This window comes from Boleophthalmus pectinirostris, unplaced genomic scaffold (assembly GCF_026225935.1).
Source record: "Boleophthalmus pectinirostris isolate CB_2022bp ecotype Guang Dong unplaced genomic scaffold, ASM2622593v1 HiC_scaffold_1518, whole genome shotgun sequence".
Lineage (NCBI taxonomy): Eukaryota > Metazoa > Chordata > Actinopteri > Gobiiformes > Gobiidae > Boleophthalmus > Boleophthalmus pectinirostris.
In genome coordinates, this window is record NW_026571077.1 from 31 (window position 1) to 25,000 (window position 24,970).

The 24,970-nt window shown below is 37.5% G+C and overlaps 5 protein-coding genes across 7 annotated transcripts; 2 read left to right on the top strand and 3 right to left on the bottom strand.

The window, feature by feature from the left end:
* Positions 1–272: 272 nt before the first annotated feature.
* Positions 273–6,121, bottom strand: LOC110173394 (V-type proton ATPase subunit d 1-like). 2 transcript variants are annotated; one of them, XM_020939393.2, is made up of 8 exons: positions 5,953–6,121; positions 5,299–5,470; positions 4,784–4,962; positions 4,235–4,314; positions 3,474–3,551; positions 2,809–2,985; positions 2,644–2,721; positions 273–1,609 (listed from the first exon to the last, which is right to left on the bottom strand). In XM_020939393.2, exons 1-8 carry the CDS (start codon positions 6,080–6,082, stop codon positions 1,445–1,447), a joined length of 1,059 nt encoding a protein of 352 aa, XP_020795052.2. In that variant the 5' UTR covers positions 6,083–6,121; the 3' UTR covers positions 273–1,444. The 2 variants fall into 2 exon arrangements, with proteins under 2 accessions (XP_020795052.2, XP_055007267.1); XM_055151292.1 differs by lacking the exon at positions 3,474–3,551.
* A 755-nt stretch (positions 6,122–6,876) lies between these two features.
* LOC110173544 (agouti-signaling protein-like) lies at positions 6,877–10,185 on the bottom strand. Of its 2 annotated transcripts, none has more exons than XM_020939572.2 (3): positions 9,982–10,185; positions 8,011–8,084; positions 6,877–7,540 (listed from the first exon to the last, which is right to left on the bottom strand). In XM_020939572.2, the coding sequence occupies exons 1-3, from the start codon at positions 10,088–10,090 to the stop codon at positions 7,373–7,375; spliced, it is 351 nt and encodes a 116-aa protein (XP_020795231.1). In that variant the 5' UTR covers positions 10,091–10,185; the 3' UTR covers positions 6,877–7,372. The 2 variants fall into 2 exon arrangements, with proteins under 2 accessions (XP_020795231.1, XP_020795230.1); XM_020939571.2 differs by having other exon boundaries at positions 6,877–7,543.
* A 983-nt stretch (positions 10,186–11,168) lies between these two features.
* On the bottom strand, positions 11,169–13,564 carry LOC110173395 (sorting nexin-16-like). Its single transcript, XM_055151290.1, has 8 exons — positions 13,512–13,564; positions 13,314–13,363; positions 12,341–12,421; positions 12,201–12,280; positions 12,010–12,093; positions 11,779–11,927; positions 11,649–11,718; positions 11,169–11,564 (listed from the first exon to the last, which is right to left on the bottom strand). Exons 1-8 carry the CDS (start codon positions 13,562–13,564, stop codon positions 11,424–11,426), a joined length of 708 nt encoding a protein of 235 aa, XP_055007265.1. The 3' UTR covers positions 11,169–11,423.
* LOC110173454 (receptor-interacting serine/threonine-protein kinase 2) lies at positions 13,300–17,701 on the top strand. Its single transcript, XM_020939456.2, has 11 exons — positions 13,300–13,855; positions 14,024–14,177; positions 14,549–14,704; positions 14,922–15,088; positions 15,445–15,494; positions 15,570–15,731; positions 15,819–15,904; positions 15,981–16,064; positions 16,145–16,235; positions 16,329–16,511; positions 16,603–17,701. Exons 1-11 carry the CDS (start codon positions 13,611–13,613, stop codon positions 16,980–16,982), a joined length of 1,758 nt encoding a protein of 585 aa, XP_020795115.1. The 5' UTR covers positions 13,300–13,610; the 3' UTR covers positions 16,983–17,701.
* A 154-nt stretch (positions 17,702–17,855) lies between these two features.
* On the top strand, positions 17,856–23,826 carry LOC110173383 (Y+L amino acid transporter 2-like). Its single transcript, XM_055151291.1, has 9 exons — positions 17,856–18,472; positions 18,828–19,352; positions 20,248–20,373; positions 20,453–20,597; positions 20,861–20,984; positions 21,400–21,503; positions 21,603–21,699; positions 21,964–22,113; positions 22,775–23,826. Exons 2-9 carry the CDS (start codon positions 18,863–18,865, stop codon positions 23,006–23,008), a joined length of 1,470 nt encoding a protein of 489 aa, XP_055007266.1. The 5' UTR covers positions 17,856–18,472; positions 18,828–18,862; the 3' UTR covers positions 23,009–23,826.
* Positions 23,827–24,970: the final 1,144 nt, after the last annotated feature.

Below are 24,970 nucleotides of genomic sequence, written 5' to 3' on the forward strand. Positions count from 1 at the left end.
GGACCGGTCTTATTTATTTGCATACAGCTTTAATCTAGAATGACTCAGCTGTTTTTAGAGTTCACATTCTCTGCTGTCTGACAGTGTACCAGCTTTGGCCTAGCAGAAGAAGATGAGAGCACGTGAGCCTACACAAAGGCCAGGTGAGGAGAGGGGGAACAGGTTTAACATCTGCCATCTTCTGGTAAAAAAAAAAAACAAAAACAAAAAAACGTACAGATAGTGCTTTAATTGGCTTTAATTAAATGCAAAGAAAGTGTACCACAAAATATTATTTATGTGAATCACCACAACCTAAATTACTGCACTACATGATGCAAGTTACATATAGATAATATTGATGTGGACTTCAGTTTTAGAGGTTATAGTACTAATGGCATGCAGCAGAAAAGCTATAGTAGTAGTAGCAGGCAGTAAGTTAGTACTAGTTCCATTCCACTGTAGTAAAAGCCTTAAATATACAACATTTTATCATATTAGCGGATGAAACTCAGTAAGTTCCTGTCCATGTGCCAGTGGAGTCCCTTTAGCTCATTTTTCCCAGAACTATGTCTTATGTGACTCTAGCTGAAACATGTTCACTGATTTCTTTGTTATTTCAGGGATAGACATTGGTGATAGCAAAAACACGACTCTTTTTTCACGCCACTGGATTCTTCACCAGCATATATTATCTCTATAACACTTAATAACAATGACACGTTTAACTGAATAGCCTTTACAAATGACTTATAATAATAATGAAGAAATAGTTTATGAAGAAAGATTCAGGCTTGTTTCATTATTACCCTAACTCCTAACCTCAAAATGAGTATAAAATAAGTAGTTACTAGCCTCAGGAAGAGAAGCTGACACTGTTGCAGAAGCTAATGTGGTTCTTAAAGGGCCCATATTTTCTGATCTTGTGTTTAGTTTAACATGCAAACCCTGTATATTTAGGCTGAGTTCTTCTCTTAAACAGTAAACACTCTGTTCCACTTTGTGATGTCACGCACTAATAAAGGAAGTGCTCCACTATGTTTTTAAACTCCATTCAGGTTTGCTAGAATCATTTGGAAAAGTTCATCCCTGGATTTTCCTGTCTCTACTGAACTAAACGTAAAAGGAGCTGTTAACGTCAAAACTACAGTTTCATGACACCACAAGGTGGAGTAGAGCATTTTGAGCTTTTGAGACTACAGACTAATAAACCAGGATTACTCAAACATGTATGAATGAAACAAAACACAAGTGCAGGTATGTTTTTGAGGAGAAGCTCACAAGAATCCATTCTGTGTAATATAGGACCTTTAATAAACAATAAGTTAAGCCTGAATCATTCTTAATAAACAATTTCATATTATTATACTATACTGTTACTTGTTTTTTTAGGACTGCTTGTTCATGTTCTGCCAATAACTGTGAAAGCATCTTGTGAAAATAACTGTGAAAGCATCATGTATTTTCACTGGAAAATGGGAATATAACTGTTAATCTTTGACTTTTGCCTCTGTGTGATGCACTCAGCGATCCATATGATGTTCCGAATCTCCTGCTCTTTTAGTTTGATATAAGAATAAAATACTCCGAAGTGGAACTGTTGCAGGAAAGCCAGTGCATTCAGCTTCACCTGAAATAAACACATACACATGTTTAGTCTGCGCCCTTTTGGATACAGCTTTCACTTTTTACATTGGATCAACTGGGCAGTGTTATCACCAAGGTTACCACAGTGACGAATCTCACAACAACAGCAGGAAATTGCTATAGTTAGAGAACATGCTATTGGCATCCCTCCAAGAATTTACACATTAATCATGGACAGAAATACGTGGTGTTTAAAGACTTGAGATGTTACATACACAACGTCCTATCCTGTCCGTGTGATTATTTTGAGACCTCAAAGAATGCACGTTTGTTTGTTTGTTGTTGATTGTTTACGTTTAAACTGGCACAGATTTTGGAGAGATTAGGCTGAGCTTAAATCTTTTAATATAGGATGTAACAATAACCGAAATATCTTGATATCGTGTTGTCAGGTCTCACAATAATATCTATATATAAGTCTCTTTGCTTGAATTAATAGTTATGGTGCAACAAAAGCTAAAAAGCAGAGGGAGTTGCATAGACCATGATCCTTTGCTCCACTTCAGAGCAGACTACATGAAGAAATAACTGTTATAAGCACCTTAAATCTTACTTCTTAGTATTAAGTCGTGTATTTTAAGAAAAAAAAATTGCATATTCACAGTTTTGTTTGCCTCCACAAAATGTTGTAATATATATTGTACCGTGAGATGTATATATCATGAAAATATCATACGGAGAGATTTTGATATTGTTACATCATGCAACATGCTGAACAAAAACAATTAATTTAGTGTGACAATATACTTTCCAACAGACCATTTATCTGAATTTGAATGACCAAGAAACCATAACTGATGAATGGTCAGATTGTTTCTAGGACACATAGAAAAGCACAAGGTAATAGAGATATCAATTGATCCATAGCATTTCTCAGTTTTTCAGTAAGTTGTAGTGTAGCACTGTTTAACATAACACATCCTACAGGGTTATACAAAAAATATTTTTGTAAATATTATCGGAATATGCCACTGCATAACCAGAGCAGAGGTGTTAATATTTACGACTTGTCATTACCTCCTGCTTGAAGAATCTGTCTTCTAAGGTCTTGTAATCAGATCCAGGTTCAGGGTCATCAAACACCACTTTATACTCCTGTGGGAAGTGTATAAGGGTTTAGGTTCACTCATGTACAAATAAATACAACAGTGATAGATGGGCCATAGGGTTTTGATCACTCACTGGATAACACTCTGCCACAGATTTGACCTGACTGGGGTCCTCTGCTTTGGCCAGGAGCTGCAGCCCCTCAGGGTGAAGCTTACCACAAGTGGGATAGAGTGCATGTCTGTCTGCACTGCTCAGATCTGTTCCAAAGGAGTTCACTGTGATGATGAAGGCTCTCCTATCAGCTTCAAACTGCAAAAACACAACTCTGAATAGGTAACATATAAAGGTGCACTATGGAACTTTTCTAGTTGAGGGTCACTTGAAATAGCTTTTTCTGGAAAGTTCCACAGTACGGCATTAAGCCTAACTATTTCCCTGGAGACAAGCAGGTGACATTACCAGGTCAAGTTACAGGGCTGTAATTTAATAAATACAAGAGATAACTTTAATGCTAGTCCAGAAAAAGCAAAGGCATGTCCATGGAGACAAGAAGGTAGCACACCCTCCATGGAAAAAAGTTATGTAATGCACGTTTAAAAGAAATGTAAGTACTTGTAATTATTGTCCACAAGCACTAAAATATATGTGATGATTTGTAAAGTTTATAATATAGTGGTGCATACTTTTATGTTCAAAGAAAATTATGTTTGGTCTATAGGTTTTCCTGACCAATACACACTATATCACAGAAAGACACACCCATCACAATATTGGCCGTATCGACTTCAGTGTTGTACCTCTAGAACAGGACACATAACGTCTTGAGTGGGACCACCGATGCTTTTGCAAAATGCATGGAAGGACTCTAAATATGCCTTGAAAAAGAAAAAAATAAATAAATAAATAATAATAATATATATATATATATATATATATATATATATATATATATATATATATATATATATATATATATATATATATATATATATATATATATATATATATATATATATATATATATATATATATATTATATATATATAAAGGTTGTGGAGAATGACCGAGCCAAGATCCTGTGGGACTTCCAGATACAGAATGACAGAATGGTGATGGCGAACCAACCAGACATAGTGGTGGTGGATAAGAAACAGAGCAGAGCCGTGGTGGTGGACATCGCAATACCAAGCGATGGTAATATCAGGAAAAAGGAACACGAGAAGCTAGAGAAATACCAGGGGCTCAAGGAAGAGCTGGAGAGAGCCTGGAAAGTAAAGGCATCAGTGGTGCCTGTGGTGATCGGACACTCGGGGCTGTAATCCCCAAACTGGAAGAGTGGCTTCAACAGATACCGGGAAAAACAATGGACATCTCAGTCCAGAAAAGTGCAGTACTGGGAACAGAAAAGATACTGCGCAGAACTCTCAAGCTCCCAGGCTTCTGGTAGAGGACCCGAGCTCAATGAGGGTGAGAGAGACCTACCACCGTGGAAGGTGAGAAACACATTTATATATATATATATATATATAAAATTATTAATAATAATAATAATAGTTACCTTATACAATTTGTTTCTCAGGATCTCTGTCTCCATCTCATCCAGACTGCTGTCAGTCACAGCATCCTGGAAAAACTGACCTAACAGGAAACAAATGAAAATGATTAGCCTGTGTCAAAAATCTCAGAGTCAAAGTTACTTAATGATTTGATCCATTAGTCCTTCCTTAGCAACTCACTTCAGCACTGCTTTTATAACAGACTATATCACCACTTTGAGAATGCCCAGTCTGCCCAATCTGATCTTAGAGGTGAACCATGTTTGAGCCAGGTAAGTAGCCTTCTTTGATTATATACCAGGTATTGGTGGGCAAGAGTGGCTGTACTACATACTGTTGTGTTCTTGGGCAAGACACTTCACCCACACAGATTATCTAACTATTGCATGTGATTAACTTGATCAAATCAACATTTATATTGTAATAATTTGAAGAAATATTTTCTTTTTGGAGTTTGAAATACTGATTACATGTAGCTGAGTTACAGTTGTTTTTATATTTCTTAGATTTGACCCTCTGTGACAATCTCTATTCCTGAGTTGTGCTCTTACCTAAAGGGGAGTCGACCAAGATGGAAGAGTACAGTTCAGTGGGAGTGCGTGCGATGCCCACTGCAGCCATTTGGTCAAAGACACCCAGCGGGTGACACCGTGGCAACAGCTCCGATACCTCCTTCTTCCTCAGTGCCCCAGTGATTAACAGCACCACATTGTCAATCATGTAACTGTAGCTATGGCAACACACATGGATATTTGCAAATAAACTGATACATTCACAATGATAACATTTTGGAGTATATATATGAGAGGACATGGAAGCTATCTCTCTTTAAATTTTAACCTTTTTACCGTAAAACCTACATCCATTGATCAGTCCAATATGTAGAAAGTCTATATATGAACTTGTATGTTTACATGTAATATTTTACTAATTCTTTTCCTAATTCAAATTTGTATATATTTGTACTTTTTCTTGCATAGTGGGCGATTGTTGAAAAGAACCACCATATAACAGCATTACCCCTTTTCTTATTTCTATGAACTTAACCTTGAGGAAAGTATCTTACGTGATATAGTCCATGAAGGTTGAGAGCTGGGGCAGGGCATTGGAGCGCAAACATCTGAATTCAGTGGTGAGATTTTCCTTGAGTTTGGAGTCCATCAGAGACACAGACAGACCCTGACCGGCTGAGGACAGGAGTTTACCATAGTCTGTGCTCTGCAGCTGCAGCTTCAGATCTGCAAAAATGACCTCATTTTAAAGACCTTAGAGAATGACAATGTTTTTGACTAATCAAATTTGTCTCCAGATTTTTTGTTGCATTTTTTTACTCAAAACCAGGTGACCTTTCAAATTCTTAGAACAGATTTATGCAAATTATGCTTTTTTGTGTAGTACATGTAAGGCTAGGTTACATGCTAAAAATATTCCACCATTATTTTATTTATTTATTTATTTATTATAATTTGTTCTCATTAAAAAAGAATGAAATCTTTAGATGAAAACTAACTAAATTTTCATTTTCATCCATTGGGTCTCAAATTCTATTAAAATTCATAAATAAATTGGACACCCAAGAGTACAAGTCAGTGGTCTTCATCTTAACTGATATGTTAATTGGCATGCACAGCACAAAACCTGTACAAAAGGGATCCTTATGATAAAATGTAGCTCTATATGCTCTCAGATGGTAGCTGTTCATACTAAATGAAGACCTCACCTTCAAGTGTGTCACATTGGGCCAGGTTTTGATAGTCAGTCTGTGACAGGATCCCAGCTTTCATCCCACGAACAAGACCCTCCAAATATCCATGATCTGTGTTAAAGATGAGTTCTGGACATACTGCCATGATGCTAAATGAAATTATCTGCAAGAGCAACTAGATTTAAATAAAATATTAACTTCTGCTTTCCCCTCAAGTAATAGTCACGCATCGTCTTGACTTCCTTAAAAACTGTTTCCATTCTATTTAGGCTGATTTTAGGATGGGGCATGTTTCTTGTGTGTGTTTATAAACTAAGCTTAATAAACTAAGAGCCACTTATTCTCTGGCTTTTAACACCCCATGAGTTGTGTGATCTTTGGTGTCTTTTATTTATTTTTATTATATTATATTAGTTATAATTTTTTTATTGTTTTTATTTTTTTATTGCTATTTTATGAGTTTGCTTTTATTTCCTATTTATTTGTTTAGGAATGGCAAGGTTAAATTGAGTATTTATACCCTCTGTTGTATACCTTTTGTTGTTTTTAGTGTTATCTTATATATTATAAGTGCAACCTTTGGAAACAGTTTTGTTTATAAAATGTGCTATATACTAGTAAATAAACTAGATTTGGATGTTAAACTGGCGATGAATCAGTGCAACATTTGTCATCATTAAACTGAGGTGTTTTAAGAAGGGGATGTTTAACATGTTTCCCTCTATACACATCCATTTACCATTAAATGTTAAAAAACTTGCTGAAGACTGTTTTGATGAACTGCTTCAGACAGATACCTTCGCCAATCACTCTCAAACTAATTCATCAAACTGCTACTGGAGGAGTGGACCAAAGGTATGAGTATGCAAATATTGTCTTTGCTCAGTCTAACAGATAAAGAAACCAGACTAATACAAAAACATGATCAGTATCTGGGTTTTAATAGGATTATAATACATATCACATTAAACTGCTGATGTTAAAATACATTGAGTATCACACGCATCTAAATTAAGGACAAAAACCAGATGTATATTATTGGTCAAATTATATGTGTGTGCGTGCGTGCGAGTGTTGTTTCACATATTTACTTTAGATTTACTTACCCTGTCCACCTTACAAAGATAAAAACAGTGGTGCTTTCTTTACTAATTAAGATAAATGTGATCGCCTTGTGTGAAAACAATCCTCACATGCAAACATGTGAAGTAATAATATTAGCATGTTTTTTTTTTCCAAATGATGCATTATTTAGTTTTCATGTTGAAATTACATAAGGAAAATGTATTATGAAAATTACATATACCAGTCCATATTACTGTTACTTGGATTTCCAGATGTTTTACTGGCTTGTATTAACCCTCCTGTGTGATAAAGATTAAGTTGATAAAGTGTACAGTAGTGTTCTGGGCCTCACATTGGGCTATAGGCCCATCTAAGTCCTCTTTAGGCACAGGGGGTTGGTCCTCCAACAGTGGCAGATGGTGTTGAAGAGGCGGCAGCGACAGGAGGCACAGGGGTCACAGCAGAGGGTCCGACTGGAGCAGCTCTCCATCAGACGACTGCAACGACGGGGAGGGGTCAGGAGGGCCGTGTGCAGCCTCTGCTAAACACACATCAGAAAAAATCAAGATTTAACCCACACAGAGGCATGTGTGAAACATTTGTACAAATGTGTTGTTTTGAGAGAAAAACAAAACAAATTGCATTAAAGGGACAATGTATATTAATGAAATAGGACAGAATTAGCCCAATGGCTACTTTTTGTCTGAAGCCCAAATAACAAACAACAGTATTCACATAACAACATTAGAGTTAAAAAAAAACACACAAAAAAAACACTTATTGAGTACAGATCTGGTTTCTCTTGAGCCAGTGTTCATTTTAAATATGTTTAATGTGAGATTGATAGAAGCTGGGAGGCTGTTCTAAACCTCTGTGTCTTTGACTGAGTCTTAAGTAGTAGGGAGGCATAGAGTCTGACATGAATTTAGAAGAATTTGAATTCTATGAAATTTTGAATATTTTACAAACTTTTTACAAATATGAGGAAACTGCTATATGAATACTTACAGGAACATGTCTTTCCTGTTGTAGAATGAGCTTTCTTCTTGCAAACAGCCGTCTGTTTTTTCCCTGGCCCCAAACTAAAGATACAAGAAACACATTTAATAAAATTAAATATAAAATTGACAAAACACAACACGTGCAAGTCTTTACATTTATCTGTTTGTCTTGCAATAAAAATGCCCTGCTAATTTGTTCTTCAAATGCTATTTACGTAGCCATCAGTCTCGTCTGTTACCATGTCAGGTTTTGTGGGCGTAGCTGAGTATTTCAAATTATTGTGCTCACGTGCAAACCATATGTGATATATAAGCTGCTCTCAGATTTCCATAGTAACTCAGACTTGAACCCCTGATGAAGGGTTTAAACACACCTAGAGTACAGTTGAAAGAGTGACCATAAACTAGTCTAAATCACTAAATAACAACTTTATGTAAAAAGAAGTGCAATATTGCACTGTTGGTCCAACAGTTTTTCAGATGAAAAATTAAGTAAATGAAAAGCGATAAAGATGCTATTTTGTTACATCTTTTTGTGGTTGACAATGGTGGTAGCTGCAGTACTGGTCATTCTGAATGTAATTTTGGTCAGTTCCTGAGGGCAATTTGTGAAGTAGGCTGGGTTACACCTGGTACTAATAGGTTTCCAATGAGCTGTGTTACTTGATCCAGAAAAACAACATTAAACCAGACAGTGCTATTTCAAAAGCTAGATCCTTTCCATTTGAACCTAAATAAAGAGAGACAACTTATGCAATGTGCTTAATTTAATATGACATCCCTGGCATGTGAGGGTATACATCTGATTCATGTCCTGAGTCTAAAAGGCAGTCCCACAGCTGATGGAGAATTGCACCATGTGGTCCAAATATGAATGTTCCTCAATCATTACACAACATAAACATGTCCATCACTGAAGACACTGCCAAATCAAAGCTCTTGTTTAAAGGAGACAAATAAACAATATCCAGATGCTCTTGGAGACAAGGTGGATATGAATCGTATTCAAAATCATTTTGCTTTTATTAGAGTAGTTGAAAATCTTTCAATAAGGCAAATATTTGGATCTGTCCATCAATACTTAAATTATACACATTAAGACATCAATTTTATAGGGAAAACGTAAAATGTTTCATGTTTGTAGGCACAATTGGTCAGATACAAACCATTGTGTTGTCCATTCTTTTTATCAAATATCTTTTCATTTTTGCAAAAAAATGTATAAATAAAGTTTATAATAAATTAAGACGTTTTTAGAGGTCCCTAAAGCTCACATTAGAAAGAAGAGCTATAATGACTTGCCAGATGCCATAGTCCAAACTTTTCATTTTGTGTCTAACTCCAGACAAAACTCCAGACAAAACTCCAGCCCATAATGAACTTTAGACTTCAGCATCACTTACTTAAGAGTTGTCCATCATTTTTGACAGACTCTGGGCTTTGATCTGAACAAAACATTCATTTACTTGTTTTAAAGTACAAGTGACTTAACGGGAGAACTGGTCAAATCCAAATAGTTAGACTGTATAGGTTTTTAATTAAAACATGTGATTGTCAAACTGTGGTACATGTAGCATAAGTTGCTTCAGGTTGGAACTTTGACAGCTCTTCAGTCTGTTTATTTGCCTAATTTAGAGTTCATTTTGTCCACTTTTTTGTCCTCCTTTGGATAGTTTCTTAGAACTATAGTGGGAGTGATGCAGTCCGCATTTAGACCTGTATTAGCCCTAGATCAGACCGAAAATAATCTAACACTAGATTTAGGCCTGGTGGTACTTGGAAAGCCAAATCTTTTCTTTGATGGTACCCACAGACTGTCACTCTATCAAAGATGATAGGTATGATAGGCCTTGGCTAATCACGTGCTAAAATATTTTTTAAAATAACATATGCACTTTAACCGAATTATTTAATAGCAAATGTAACTTGAAAATCTGTTACTGAAACAGCAATCCAGAACTGGTCATAAAAGACTGACCTGTGTCGTTTTCAGTCGTCCTGGCGTCTTTCTTCGTGTACACTGCCCAGGCCAGAGGGAAGGCGATCAGCAGAAGGCACAACAAGTGTTTTCCCGCTACGCGCCTCATTGCGGTGATGGACTCTGCAGCTCAAGACTGCAGCTCAAGAGGTGAGGTGCAACTGATGGCTGGATTTTCCTTGTAACCAAACCCACACTACCTCCGTGATTCACCTTTTCTTTTAGTTGTGTGAAGTCAGTAACCTTTTTTATAAACTACTACGCAGTTGTCCACCACGAGCTTTTTGCGCCGCCCACGCGTAAAGCCGCGCGGCCACAACAAAGGATGTACATAGGCTGCCATAGCAACGCCATCTTCTCATTAAGAAACAGGGTCACTGTAAATCTGGAAATAAAAACTATACATCACTGTTATGCTTATGATATGAATCATAATCATAATAGTCATAATAGTTTGCGTGACCTACTGTAGCCTTTTCTGCTATTGAGCCACAATTAGATAAAGGTCTGATTTTGTTGTAACTCATCAGCCTGCATAAAATATGCACAAATGCCAAACATGTGTGTGTGTGTTTGTTTGTTTTGTTTTGTTTTGTTTTTTTCTATTGGTTTATCGGTGTGAATGTTCTAGTAAATTTATCCCGTTTTCCAAGTGGAAAATCTTCAAAGATTAATGTATGCTACGCTTTCGACGTGTTTTTTCTGTTCTTTTAGATCCCAGGCTTCTGACGTTTGGTGCATGAGCTGTCTCCCCTGACTAGTATTATAATAAATCTTATTGTGAACATTTGGATATTTAAAATAGTTTTGCTTACACTTGCTTACACAGTTGTAGGTTACACATGCAACCTCATATATATGTCTTCCAATGAAAATGTCAGATGTGTGTCAGTGTTGTCAGATGCTAAAAGCTTGATCAGGTTTTTAAATGGCCCCTGCCTACGATGTGTAAACATGGATGAAAGATGCAGACAGTAGTTCACACAGTCTTTATAAAAAAGGTGAATTTATTAAAGTGAAACTTGAGAAGCCTAATAAAAATGATTTAGTCCAAAACAGGGTCCATTGCAGCTACACTGAATTAAATATATAACTCAGGAGTGGTTTAATGCAATTTTCAGTTGTCTACTATGTAAAATTGTGTGAGATGTTGAAATATCCATAAAAATTTAAATTAACCTGTTGGATTGTATTTACATTAGTACCATAAAATTAACAGAGAGAGAAGGAAGACATCTTATCTCACCCAAGGACCCCCTGAAAACATCATAAACTTCCTCCTTTGTTCAGGTGCACATTTCTGCTTTTATTTGGATCCATAATACACACTTCCACAAAACCCCAAATAAAATAATACAGAGGTATATGAATCTGGTTGTGTAAACTTCAAAATATCCTACCTCACAATGTTTGAACCACAGCTGCCCTGTGTAAAAATAATATCATTTGATTTTCTTCATCAGATGCTCCAAGTGATTTTGTCTCTTCTCCAAAGTTTCCTTCAAAACGTCCACCTCTCTCTGTTTGTCTGACAGCGCCCTCTGGAGGCGATGGTTAATCTCCTCCAGTGACTCACAAAAGGCCTGTTCCCAAAACATCAACAAATTACTGACAGCAGACTTCTCGTTTCGGTATTGCTTTTCATTCTCAGAGAGATGTGAGCTCACCCGACTTTCATCTAGACTTTCAAATAGATCTGGAGAGTTGACCAAATGAAGGAAGTGTCGCACAATGTCACTGAAAAACACATGAGGTAAGACCTATAGTAAAACAAAGTCCAACTTCCTCAACACTTACCAATTATACATGTCTTTGTGTAATGCCAGCTTTTCCAGAAATAGCTGAAGCTGAATTTGTCTAGTTTTAAGAAAATCCCCTCCAAAGGTATTTTTAAACCTGCATTTTGGGGGAAATGGCAAAAGAATGCTGGGAAACAACTCTTTAAGCTGCAACAAGATACACAAACGTGTTACATGTACATTGTGTACTTTTGCATCAGTTAACCTGCTGCATTCATGTTTAGTTTACCTTGTTGTTAAGTTTACAGAAATCTGTGTATCTTCTGAAAATTATCCAACTTTCTTTACTGTCTCTTACCAAGATCTTATAAACCTATAGCACAGGATAGAAACATGCTGGAATACTATAGAACCTATTGTTATTGTATATAAATAATATTATTGCAAATATTGTTATAATACAGCAGAATGTTTCAGTACCGTAAACTTGCTCCTCTTCTCTAGGATCTTGTAGCCTAGTACTGTTGAGGTCCATCCTTCAGAATATCCTGCCTGCAACACTGAAGATGATCCGTGTTCCACACATGTACTACCTTCCAATATGGGACAAGGTAGCTCACCTCCTTTTACACACAGTGAAGGCACATCTTCATCATATGAATGGTTCTGTAGTGAAGACCACCTGTTTTTGATCCAGTTGTCTGGGAAAAGGACAGGGACACAGGGGGACACCATGATCTTGTAACTTATTCAGGTGTGAGTGCAGTGTTTCTTATAGGCCTACTTTTGCTACCTCATCAAAAACACTTAACTGTGTATTCATGCAAAACAGCTCTAGTTAGCACTTTGTCCACGCCTTTTTGTAAGTTTCAAATTACAAATACAATCTGAATCTTTTTTAACCCTAGATAAAAATAAAGTTTATAAACAGACATTATCATTCTATGTGAAGGGAAATAAGAGTACTTTAATTGTATGATAGAACAATATTAAATGCAAAATGTATTAATCAAATTTATTAGAAAATAATTTATTATAAATAATACATTAATTAATTAATTAATTAAAGGTGCACTATGTAACTTTGCTTATGTCACACACACACACACACACACACACACACACACACAAGAGAAACTTAGAAATAGTGTGGTGGAACCTGATGGTCTGAAGTTGGTCTAAAATCCAGAAAATGGGTACCAGTGAAATCTTTTTTTTTTTTTATCTCACGAAAAGCTTATCCTGTATTTCAAATTTCATGAAGATTGACCCATGTTTGACTGTTGGAAACTCCACACTGGGAAATTTCAGCCTGTTACAACAAGCGTGACCACTAGTGATGTGATGCGTTCATTTTCGTGGGGAATTAGCAGTGATAACAGCACATTTGTAACCAGTTAAAAAGAAGAGATATATCCGAAACAAACTATAAGACTTTTTTGTAGCAAATTACATTTTAAGTCGTAAAGGTCGAAATAAGTACACAATATAATGCACATAATCGTAACATGTGTTCATTACAGACTATTAGTACTCAAAAATTCTACAGTCATGAACTCGTTTCCTCCACGTCATCAGCCATAACAAACCCACCTGCTCCAGCGGCGGCGCAGCTGGTTCTGTCTCTGAGACGATCCGATCTGCTGTCGGGACATAAACAACGAGAATACTTTTATATCATTGTATTTTGTACGAAATAATACATTTGGGTGATGTGTTCGGTTAAGTTTTATGTGCAGGGCTCTCTCTTTCCCAGGCACAGTTAGCTTGTCTTGTGTTAGCAAGCAGCACGACATGACGGCGGCGGCGTGTAGGTTTTGCTGAATGGAGGAGCGCTTCCTCATTGTTTGCCAAAAGGGGCAGTTCTGCTTTTAAGGCCATCTCCAGTGAATGATAAATACACAGACAGTGCCAGTGAGAAGCCCACATAGCGCCATGGAGGCACAGGCGGGCACGGGCTGTCTGAATCTGGGCAGTCTAGTGAGCACTTTACCGGTAATCCCTTACCAGAAGCTGACCGACCTGTACTACCTGAGCAGAGGCGGTTTCGGAACCGTGTTCAAGGCGCAGCACTCGGACTGGAGGACCACAGTGGCCATCAAGTGCCTCAAGCTGGACTCCCCGTTTGGAGAGAGGTATGTGCCCTTCTCTGATCAGTGCGCCTGTAACCATGCAATTATTCTATCAACGCGAGTAAGGCAGGGTCCGTGTAAAGCATGCTTTGACAATGATGGCAATGATAACATTTATTATATTGTGACTTTGCATTTTCTTTAACAACTGAAAAATGTGCTGTGTTTCAGAGAGAGAAACAGTTTGTTAAAGGAAGCCGAGGTGCTCCACAAGGCCAGGTTTAACTACATCATACAGATTTTTGGTGTCTGCAATGAGCCTGAGTTTTTCTGCATTGTCACTGAGTTCATGAGCAATGGCTCCTTGGACCTGCTCCTTCATGAGGTACTTTTGCTCAAAATAAGCTAGACAAATAATATAACCATCCAATGTTTATTACATCTATATTTACTATATGCATTTACACCTATTATATACTGTGTAAGTGACACCCATTTTGGTCAGTGTTGCTGTTGCATCTTTATTGCATCCTTTATTTTGTCTCAACATAGTCCTAGTTGTACTTTGTTACAACCCTGAACTGTAGACAAGGAATTGCAGCTGTAGGTTTGAATGTTTTCTGAACACAATAGCATATGAAATTTATACGCATTTAAACTTTGTGCCTTTTAATATTAATGCTGAAAATGTAACAGCAAGGTTGACTACATGCCGTTTGTTACAATGCATGTTCTTTATTATTTCTTTCCACACAGAAGGACATGTACCCTGAACTGTCTTGGCCATTAAGACTGAGGATCCTGTATGAGATCGCTCTTGGAGTGAATTACCTTCACAACATGAACCCTCCCCTTTTACATCAAGACCTAAAGACACAAAATATTCTGTTAGATGGAGAATACCATGTCAAGGTCAGTAGTAGTCAGCCTCGACTAAACAGAAATTTGAGAAGAAGCCTCATATGGGCCACGCTCTAATATTAATTAATAGACAGAGCTTCCATTTGACACCCCCACCCCCCACTCCCGTAGCAACAGCAGCAGCAGCAGCAGTAGCAGTAGCAGTAGCAACAGCATGTTTAACCCAGAGTAACACTTTTGTACCTCTCACTTTTGTTCCTCTTTCCAGATTGCTGACTTTGGTCTTTCAAAATGGCGGCATTTGTCAGTTAGCAAAGGCTCTGGTTCCAAACCCACAGAGATGGGAGGCACAGTAATTTACATGCCTCCAGAGAAGTACGAGCCATCAGCCAATAACAGGAGCAGACGTGCTGATGTAAAACATGACATGTACAGGTTAGACCTCATCTACACTTTTTATTTAAACAGTGTATTATTTTTTGTGTGTTTGATTTAACTCAAATGAACAGAAACCAGGCTGTCAATGATCCTGGGTTTACGTTATAAGCATATCAGGCACTACGAACCTGAAAATAAGGAAGTGTGATGTCCTATTTAATCTTTGTTCTGGTAATGCCTCAGAGGTTATTTTGCAATACAGTTGGATTGCCAAAATGCGTGAGTCAGTTCCTCAAAGTAGTTTGTCCAGTTTTTAAAGCAGCGAGTTGTAAAAGTCCCTCTGTTTTTTAGGGGAAAACCTGATATTAAAGAAAACGTCACTTTAACTTCTGTTTTTATTTTTGACTTTACAGCTATGCAATTATCATGTGGGAGGTACTGTCCAGGCAGATCCCTTATGATGGTATGTGTGTATTCAACTGTGTAAACTTACCATGGCCCTACTGGAGCTATTGTAAATAATTATTTTGTGATTTAGAGATGAACAACCCAATGCAGATAATGTTCAGTGTGATCCGTGGTACTCGCCCTGACACAAGCTTAGACAGTCTTCCTGCACACATTCCCAACAGAGAGATACTAATCAGTTTGATAACCAGCGGCTGGACTGCGAACCCAGATGAGCGGCCGTCTTTTCTCAGTGAGTCTATTAAACAAGTGAGAGTGGTTAACCTGTATAGACTGATTCGATAACACTGTTTCACTATGTCATGTTTTTGTCCTTCAGAGTGTTTGGTTGAGCTGGAGCCAATGGTTAGAGGCTTTGATGACATTGACTTCCTGGAGGCAGTATTAGAGCTCAAAAGGTCAAAGGTCAGTAAAGAGACATCTTATCTTGTGTTTACAAATGTGCTTTAGAGACATAAAAAGTTCTATTCTATTGATATAGAGGAGGGCAGAGTTTTGCTCTGCTTCTCCATCACTTCCCTGTCCTAAGAGGAGTGATGAAGACATGCTGAGACACAACCCCATGGTAAGTGGTGTGCATTTTTAAGTTACAGTTGTATAAGCACCACTTAAGTTTAAAATAATATGTCTGTGGTTATTTACCAGGAAAGGCCTCCATCTGGCTCAGGCTGTTGCTCTTCACCAGAGACTGAAATCTCTTTACCAGGCTTTCTCATCAGCAGCAATACTCCTGACGGTAACACAAGAACATAAATGACAGACACTGCAGAGACATCATCAATGAATACTTGTATTTTACAATTTTTATTATGTCTTTCTTTTGTTTAAGCTTTGCCGTCGTCCTTCATTGCCCCAGAGCAACCTCAGTCACTGAAGTCCTTGAAATCCCCCGATTCCACCAATAACCTGAACGGACATGAGAGCCCCGAGAACATCAAGTTAAACATTCCTGTCTCTGAGTGTTCGACTCAGCCAGATAACAATGTACTCAAGCCAGGACCACAGCAGACAGGTAAACAATAGACATTTGAAGGCATATCTTAATAATGTATTATTTTAATGTTTATTTAGCCTTTCTAAGTCTGTTTGTTCTATTTATGTAGATTGTTGCACACCGCCACGGCAGTCCCCACCTTTAAGAGGCCCAATTGAAGAGTGGATTGCTTCCCGTCGCGAGGAGATTGTGTTGCAAATGACTGATGCATGTCTGCACCAGACGCTGGATGCCCTCATAGCTCAGGGCTTAATTATGCAGGAGGACTACGAGCTGGTTGTGAACCAACTGACAAGGACTGCAAAGGTTCGCAAGCTTCTGGACAACTGCCATAGACACAATGAGGACTTCTGCCGCATTGTTGTATCCAAACTGTATTTCAACAAGCAAATGGGTCTGAAACCTTATCCGCCTGAAATTGCCTCTTTTTCGCCCACTGGATCTAATGCCTCTCAGCTGTCTCTCTCCTCCATGTCCAGGAATATGTAGCAGCAACTAGCACCGACAAACTTTACACTACTGACTGTTGCTCTACTTACATGTTTCTGCCTAAAGATTAAACCCAACTATAATAATAGATCAGTGGTATTTGTGTAATCTACCATTTTGGTGTAATTGCTCTTATGTTATTTATTATTATTCCAGCTTTTAAATCTACATTTTGGTAACCTTTGTATTAGGCAAGATTACTCTTGGATCAAAATCCAACTTCAGGCATGTGTTCTACTGTTATACCATGGTTAAAAGCTGAGTGTCAGATTAGATAATGTAGTTTTAATAGCATTTTAACTTATTGGAAACTGAAACCCATGTTTCTGTTTCGCTTTGACATTATTAATACCACACGTCTGTCTTCTGCAGGATTTATATACTTTTGGCACATCATGAATATAATTCCTTATGTATATTTAAAGTATATTAATTTGCACTAAGACTGTTTAACCACACAACTGCACTTGACAGTCTCAAAGAACTGACCAATGTTTTGTTACCCAAAAGTAAACAAACAAATTGAACCATGAACCAGCCCTGTTCACTGGAGATTAGTTTCACTTTCGGTTTTGAGTTGGGCTGGACTAGTTGGTTTGAGGAAATGACATTCAGTAGAGGGATTTTATATCATCATATTTTGTATAGTAAAATTAAACTATGTACAATCTGTGCCAAATACAATGAATATAATAAACATTGCAATACATGTTTTTATAGCTTCTAGTTTACAGTTTTTAGTGCTCCTTAATCAAACAAAACATAATTAAATTATTAGGGGTAGGTGCAGTGAATGCTGAGTCATCACAGTAGAACCTGAACAAATACAAGATGAATGCTTCCACAAAACTGCCTTTTGCTCAGTAACTGTGCCTCAATCTTAAGTATTTTAACCTTCAACATCAGATAAAACTCAACTGAGCTGAGCCTTGAAAGCTGTCACAAATCGTAACATTGTACTATAGATACTGTTTGCCCTTTTATACATATTATTATGTCATTCTTGTTTATTTGTAAAAAAAAAAAATGTCTAAGTAATAAGATGTCAATTAGATATCATTGTCATAGTAAGTCCATGTGTAGCTTTTGAATAGTACAACCTTACCTTAGCTTCCTTATCAACCTTACATCTTCTTAGTCAATAAAAAGCTATGTTTTATTTCTTAGCTATGTCTTTTTTACCATTTCATTGTCATTTTGTTTACACAAGTGTATTCTCTTATAATGTAACTGTTGACCCAGGAAAAGCCACTGTACGTCTAAATGTTGTCTGGGGGCTGAGACGAGGACTGCATATCTCTTAAAATAGCCCAGTACGGAACTCGAGAGTGCAGTTGTGCGGACTGAGAAAAACACTGTTAGTGGTTGTGCTTGGATTCTGTGCCCATTGCAACATCTTCAGACCTGTTGCTTCGTCGCTGATGTGACTTCTCTCCAAAGCTGGTCCATAAGAAGCACAGGAGGTTCTCTTGGATCTGCTTCTCAAATAGGTAAGAGTACTGTTTACTGAATGGGTGTTAATCTCCTGCAGCTGTTATGCCTTTTCTATACTACAGCTGTTCACATTGTAGATAGTACTGATGGTCTATTCTTATTTTGGTAACTATGCCTTTATTAGCATGAACAAAGACTTAACTCATAATGAACTTGTAGTTTATTAAGAATGATTCAGACTTAGTAACTACTTAATGGCCTTTATTAAGCATTACTAATCCTGAATCATTCTTAATAAAACTATTTGATCAGTATGAATTAAGTGTTTCTTCATGCATTATTAAGGCTGTAAATAGTAAATAGTTATTATAAAGTGTTACCATTTTTATTTTGTATGTGTTTTTTTCTCAGTTTCTCCTTTGGAGCTGGCTGATTTTAGGCATACGATGGGGGTTGTGTCCCAAACCATTTGTCCTCGGGCTCGGACCCCGTCAGATGAGGACCTGAAGAACCCCAAACAGGAGAAAATGCAGTTGAAGAGGGAGATCTCGCTCATCAATGGGATCTGTCTTATAGTTGGAAACATGATTGGCTCTGGAATTTTTGTCTCTCCAAAGGGAGTCCTCCTTTATAGCGCCTCCTACGGGCTGGCTCTGCTCATATGGGCACTGGGAGGTTTGTTTTCTGTGTTTGGGGCACTGTGTTACGCAGAGCTTGGCACCACTATCACTAAATCTGGAGCCTCATATGCCTACATCCTTGAGTCTTTTGGTGGGTTTCTGGCCTTCATTCGCCTCTGGACGTCTATTCTCTTGGTAGAGCCGGCCAGCCAGGCCATCATCTCCCTGACCTTTGCAAACTACTTGGTGGAGGCCTTCTACCCTACCTGCCAGCCCCCGTATGACGGCGTGCGCCTCATTGCTGCAGCTTGCCTCTGTGAGAAGCACTGACACTACACATATGTTACACACAGAGATTGAGAAGCAAAAAATATTATAAGTAATCTAAACACACTGAAAGGTCCTCCTGATACAACACATCTGCAAACTACACTTAAGAGAAGATAGATATTACAATGTAGATAGATAGATGGATAGATACTTTATTGATCCCAAGGGCAATTTAAGTAAACATGCTGAATGGCTTTCCTGACACAAAAAGCCTTTTTCACCATTGACACCTATGTAATCATTAACAACAAACCAACTATTAGCTTACGTACCTTCAATAGCTCATCATTTACAAAAGCCTCAGTATGAACTCTAACTGTGCCCTTGAATAATTTCAATCTAAAAGCAGAACCAAGTGACACTAGTTATGTCTATAGGCCACTACATGTCGGCTTTGTGTGGCAGAAGTTGAGATGGTATTTAGGTGAAAGAGCAAGCATACCTCTGGCATGAGTCTTCTCTATGTAAACACAGCTATAGAAGTAGGCAACATATTGAAGTACTGATAATATCATAAATGTAGTCCTGAAGATATGTAAAGATCAATTGTTTTTAATGACTCAAAATGCTGCAAAAAGAGCTAATGTGTTGAGCCTATGTTGTTATGTTGTTGTCTTTCAAATAAGAGTGTAACTGTGAAGTGATATTTATGCAATTCATTTCACTTTTTTCTGATCATTAAACCAGAACTAATATATTTAAGTATGTGTTTTAAAATGTATGTTGAATAACTGTTGTTATGAAGATACTCCAAAGAAATGCATATTCTGTATTTATTTTTGTAAAAAAATTATTTGAATCAAAGTAAAATTACAATATAACTAGTTTGTACATAAGCAGATATTTCTTTATCATTTTAAGATATTGTTTCTGTTGTGCAGGCATGCTTATTTTCATTAACTGTGCCTATGTGAAGTGGGGTACTCTGGTTCAGGATATCTTCACTTATGCCAAATTGCTGGCCCTCCTTCTCATTATTGTGGTGGGTCTTCTGACAATATTGACAGGTGAGTTTTCGTATAGGTCTGCATCATGCCTGACATGGCTGGGCCTGAACAGTTAATAAAGCCTATATTTGGGCCACAGGTGAAACAAAGAGCTTTGACAGTCCATTTGAAGACTCAAACACTGATCCAGGGGCTTTAGCACTGGCCCTGTACTCTGCTCTCTTCTCCTTCTCCGGATGGGACACACTCAACTTTGTCACTGAAGAAATACAAAACCCAGAGAGGTATGAAGTCATTGCTGTTTATCAAGGTTAATAATTAGATTAGCGCAGGGTGGAAAAAGTTAAGAAAATGAATTTTGAATGTCAATAGTTGCATTTCTCTGAAGTCTAAACCCCAAACCACATGCTTTTACTGACAAAAGAACATGTCATTGATTATTAGAAATGACTGACTCTTCAGTAATTTGATGCACAGCCCAAATTAGATCATCACTGATAACATAAAAACAGATGTGATTCAACTGTGGTTTGTCATCTAATTATAGAAACCTTCCCCTGGCCATTGCCATCTCCATGCCCATAGTGACGGTTATTTACCTGCTGACCAATGTGGCGTACTACGTGGTTTTGGACATGCCCTCTCTGCTCGCCAGTGATGCTGTGGCTGTGGTAAGATCAGTCTCATGGATTTAGGGGTAGATGTTTATATTTTGAAGTAAAAGTTTTAGGTCAAAATGAGATTACACAAATATATAATACAAAACATATTTGGGTTAATAATATGTGACTTGCATTTACTGTTTGAAATGAACTTTATATTTGTTTAGTATTTTGTAGTAAGAAACTGTAAGAGCTTGCAAACCTGTGCATTTAAAAACAATACAAACTATTAGATACACAGGGCTGAAATCTCACTGATTCATATATGGACATTGTAAAGTAGTTCAGTAAAAGAAAGTAGAACATTTCTATGCAAATTTAGTCCTCACAATTCACCTGATGCTAAGTATAATGTTGTTGAACCATGACCTTTAGACTCACTGAGGTGAAAACAAGCTGTAAATAATGACTCTTGTCCACACAGACATTTGGGAACGCTGTCATGGGCCCCTTTAAGTGGATCATTCCCATTTCTGTGGCCATGTCCTGTTATGGAGGACTCAATGCATCTGTCATCGCAGCATCACGGTAAACAGAAAATACTAAACTATTTTAATTGAACTTTTTGAAAATTGTGATGTATGTTATAAAGTGGTGTTTCTCTTTTTGTGTTTATTTTGGCTTCAGGTTGTTTTTTGTTGGAGCTAGAGAGGGCCACCTGCCGAACAGTCTGAGCCTGATTCATATAGAGCGATTTACCCCCATACCTGCACTGCTCTTCAATGTAAGTGTATGTCATACAATGGCAATAGTGAATGTTTACAAATGACTGCGCCACCAGAGGAGGGGGTCCTCTTTAAGCTCTAAAGTTATGTTTAAAATGATTCTTTGTCTTTATTACATATTAGTAGTAATTATTAATTTAACGATTTTTTTCTTTAAATGTACATGATTTGAATGTTGTTCCAAGTATAGAGACTAAGGTTGTGCTTTCTTAAAATTTTAAATGTTCAAAATAAAGTAACTCTAAGATTGTGTCACTCCATAGGGTGTTATGGGTTTGATCTTCCTTTGTGTGGAGGACGTGTTCCAGCTGATAAACTACTTCAGCTTCAGTTACTGGCTCTATGTGGGGCTATCAGTGGCTGGTCTCATCTACCTTCGCTACACGCAGCCTGACAGACACCGACCTGTCAAGGTACTAAGCAAATATATTTTATAGAAGACATATTACGCAATATCAGCTTATATTAGCTTGTAACCATGGTTTTCCCTCATTGTTTACTCAAAGCTGTATTTCTTCACGCATGCTTGAGTGATCCTGTGTTGTACTTCATTCATGCTTGAGTGCTGAGAAAATACTTCCTACCGTGCCCATAGCCCTGGCCTTTGTGATTATTTGAAAGATGAAGAGAGTGATACATGTAGGGTTCTAAAATGTCATGTAGACATTTTTATTTATGTATTTATTTATTTAGTATTAAACAGACAATAAGGAAGACAATAGATATAACACACATAGACATTTTAAAAAATTAAATAATGTAAATGAAATGCCAAGACAAAGAAGAGGGTGCTATCAGTTCAATCCTCTGTGCAAAATGTCAAATGATAATTTACTTATGGTATAGTTCATCACTAAAAAGCATAATATGTCTTCTTTAATAAACTATCAGAAGCTCTTAGACAGCCCAGCAAATCTAGAAGAACATGAAGTGTAAGCATGAAATAATTTTGGGACAATTTCTGCACATTAGAGTTCATAAAATATGATTACAACTTTGAAAAAAACACTGATGAATGATTTTAGCCTGTAAAAGCTTTATATTAACTAACAGCACATTACAATTTGTTTACAGCTGAGTCTGTTCTTCCCATACATCTACTGCCTCTGTAGCCTGTTCCTGGTCATTGTTCCGCTCTATTGGGACACAGTCAACTCCCTCATTGGGATCGGCATTGCTCTGTCTGGTATTCCTGTATATTATGTGGCAATTTATCTCCCTGAAGAAAGAAGGCCAAAGTTTATATGCAAACTAAATGGTAAGTTCTTCACCTACTCTTCAACCAAGGTTCAGTCCAGTGTCCAATGAGTATAAATAAGGCTAGAGAAATCATCTCCATGGTGTCTTCTGGTGTCCCAGCAGCCATGTTTTGACTGTGAAATTCTAATCAAGAACTCATGTCAAATAATATGAAGAGCAGTTTTTTAGCTTCATCTTACATCCATGTTTAACCATACTAACGAAAATAAAACTATTTTTCATGCCAATAAAAATCTTTTAAAAAAAAGTACTGTAATTCTGCATTAAATGTACTATATTGTTGATCAATGTCATATTATTAAGGTGAATATTGATTTTCAGTAGAATAAATCTGCCTTATTGGGACATCTAAACTGCATTTTGTTCTAGCTTTGCTTTTCCATTATTAGTTAGGCCCGAGTGCCAGAGACTGGCGAAGGGCCTATTAGTATCGCAAAGCGATGCTCCAAGTGGCCGAAAAATGGAATGGCGCGACGTGACTCGCCCGTAGTGACCAGGGACCCTCGCCATCACGTAGCAATGAGGTTTCCGAAAATGTATAGTTTGTCAGCCAAAAAAAAGCGGAACATTGTTCTCGTATCGGTTGGTTATTCTCCTAACCAACTCACCCATTTTTCACCCACTGAACAATGACGAAAAGTCCTGAAATTTTGCCATCTGGTAAAACTCGCGCTTCTCTAACTTTTGGCTATTTTCATTTACCAAAAATAAATAAAATGGCTCGTCAGCACCCCCAAACGACTCAAAAATGCATTAGGGAATACGAATGACACCAAAAAAAATTTGCAGGTACAATCATAAAATTTGACACAGAAGTCGATCATGTCAAGACAAGGAAATATAAAAAAATATTATTACACATATTATTACACCAACACCGTGTGCTCCACTAGGGGGCAGTAATATTAGCTTAAAGTTGGCTAAGCTTTTACGAACTCCTCCGAGGGCGTTCACCCGAACGAGCTCAAATTTGGTCCACATTATCTCAAGACGTGGAACATCGAAAGTTATCCAAATTTTTTCACACACGTCTTACGGTCTCTGAACAGTGAAGCAACAAAAAATGCACACAATTTTGGAGATTTACAAATTGCTCCCATTTGCTCAAACGAACTCCGATTTCAATGAAAATTTAAACAGTTGTTAAACTCTCTGCCCTGAAGCTACTTCATGTGAAAATTATTAATTTGGCACATTAGCGCCCCCTATAGATTGAAACAAAATTTAATATGTGAGAAAATCATTTGTTCCCAAATAGTTGTTCAAAAATTTCTGAAATTTTGCACAAAATTCCATTTTGACATCCTGATAACTCAATGACACCCATGTCATATTTTTTATGCCGTTGCCATAGCGATGACATAAACTCTCCATTGGTAAAATCTACAAATTCTGGCACAAACTTTGGCCGTTTTCATTCAAATTTTAATCGTGGGTTCACACCCCGACCCTGAACAGATTTATATAAGAAACTCTCAGGTGGGCACAATAGCGCCCCCTAGGGAAATTGCACGGTAGTGCCAAAATTTACTTTGTCGTAGACATATAAAATTTGGTACACAGATTCATGACATGGTCTCGATCAAAAAAGTGTAGGACGACCCCATGCCATTTCCCCATCATGTTGCCACGGTGACAGGCTAAACATCTGACCTCGCCAATAGGACGCCCAACAAAAACTTTGGTGTAGCTAAACCAAATTTGGTACACAGATGCATCATGGGAATAGGAACAAAAAAGTATATTACAGCAGGAAGTCGGCCATATTGGATTGATCGTGCGACCTGGCGATGAAGGCACAAATTCCTGTCCTCATATTTGAACGAACACGTCCTAGGGCGTTTGACCCAGACTCACCAGAATCATTCTGTATCATCTAGACAAGTGGGACATTAAAATTTGTTAAAAGCTTTTTAAAAGATCAAACGGTGTGACCATCAAACTTCGACGCCTGATAATTTGCACACATTTTGGCCAATTTCACTCATATTTTAACCGTGGGTTCACACC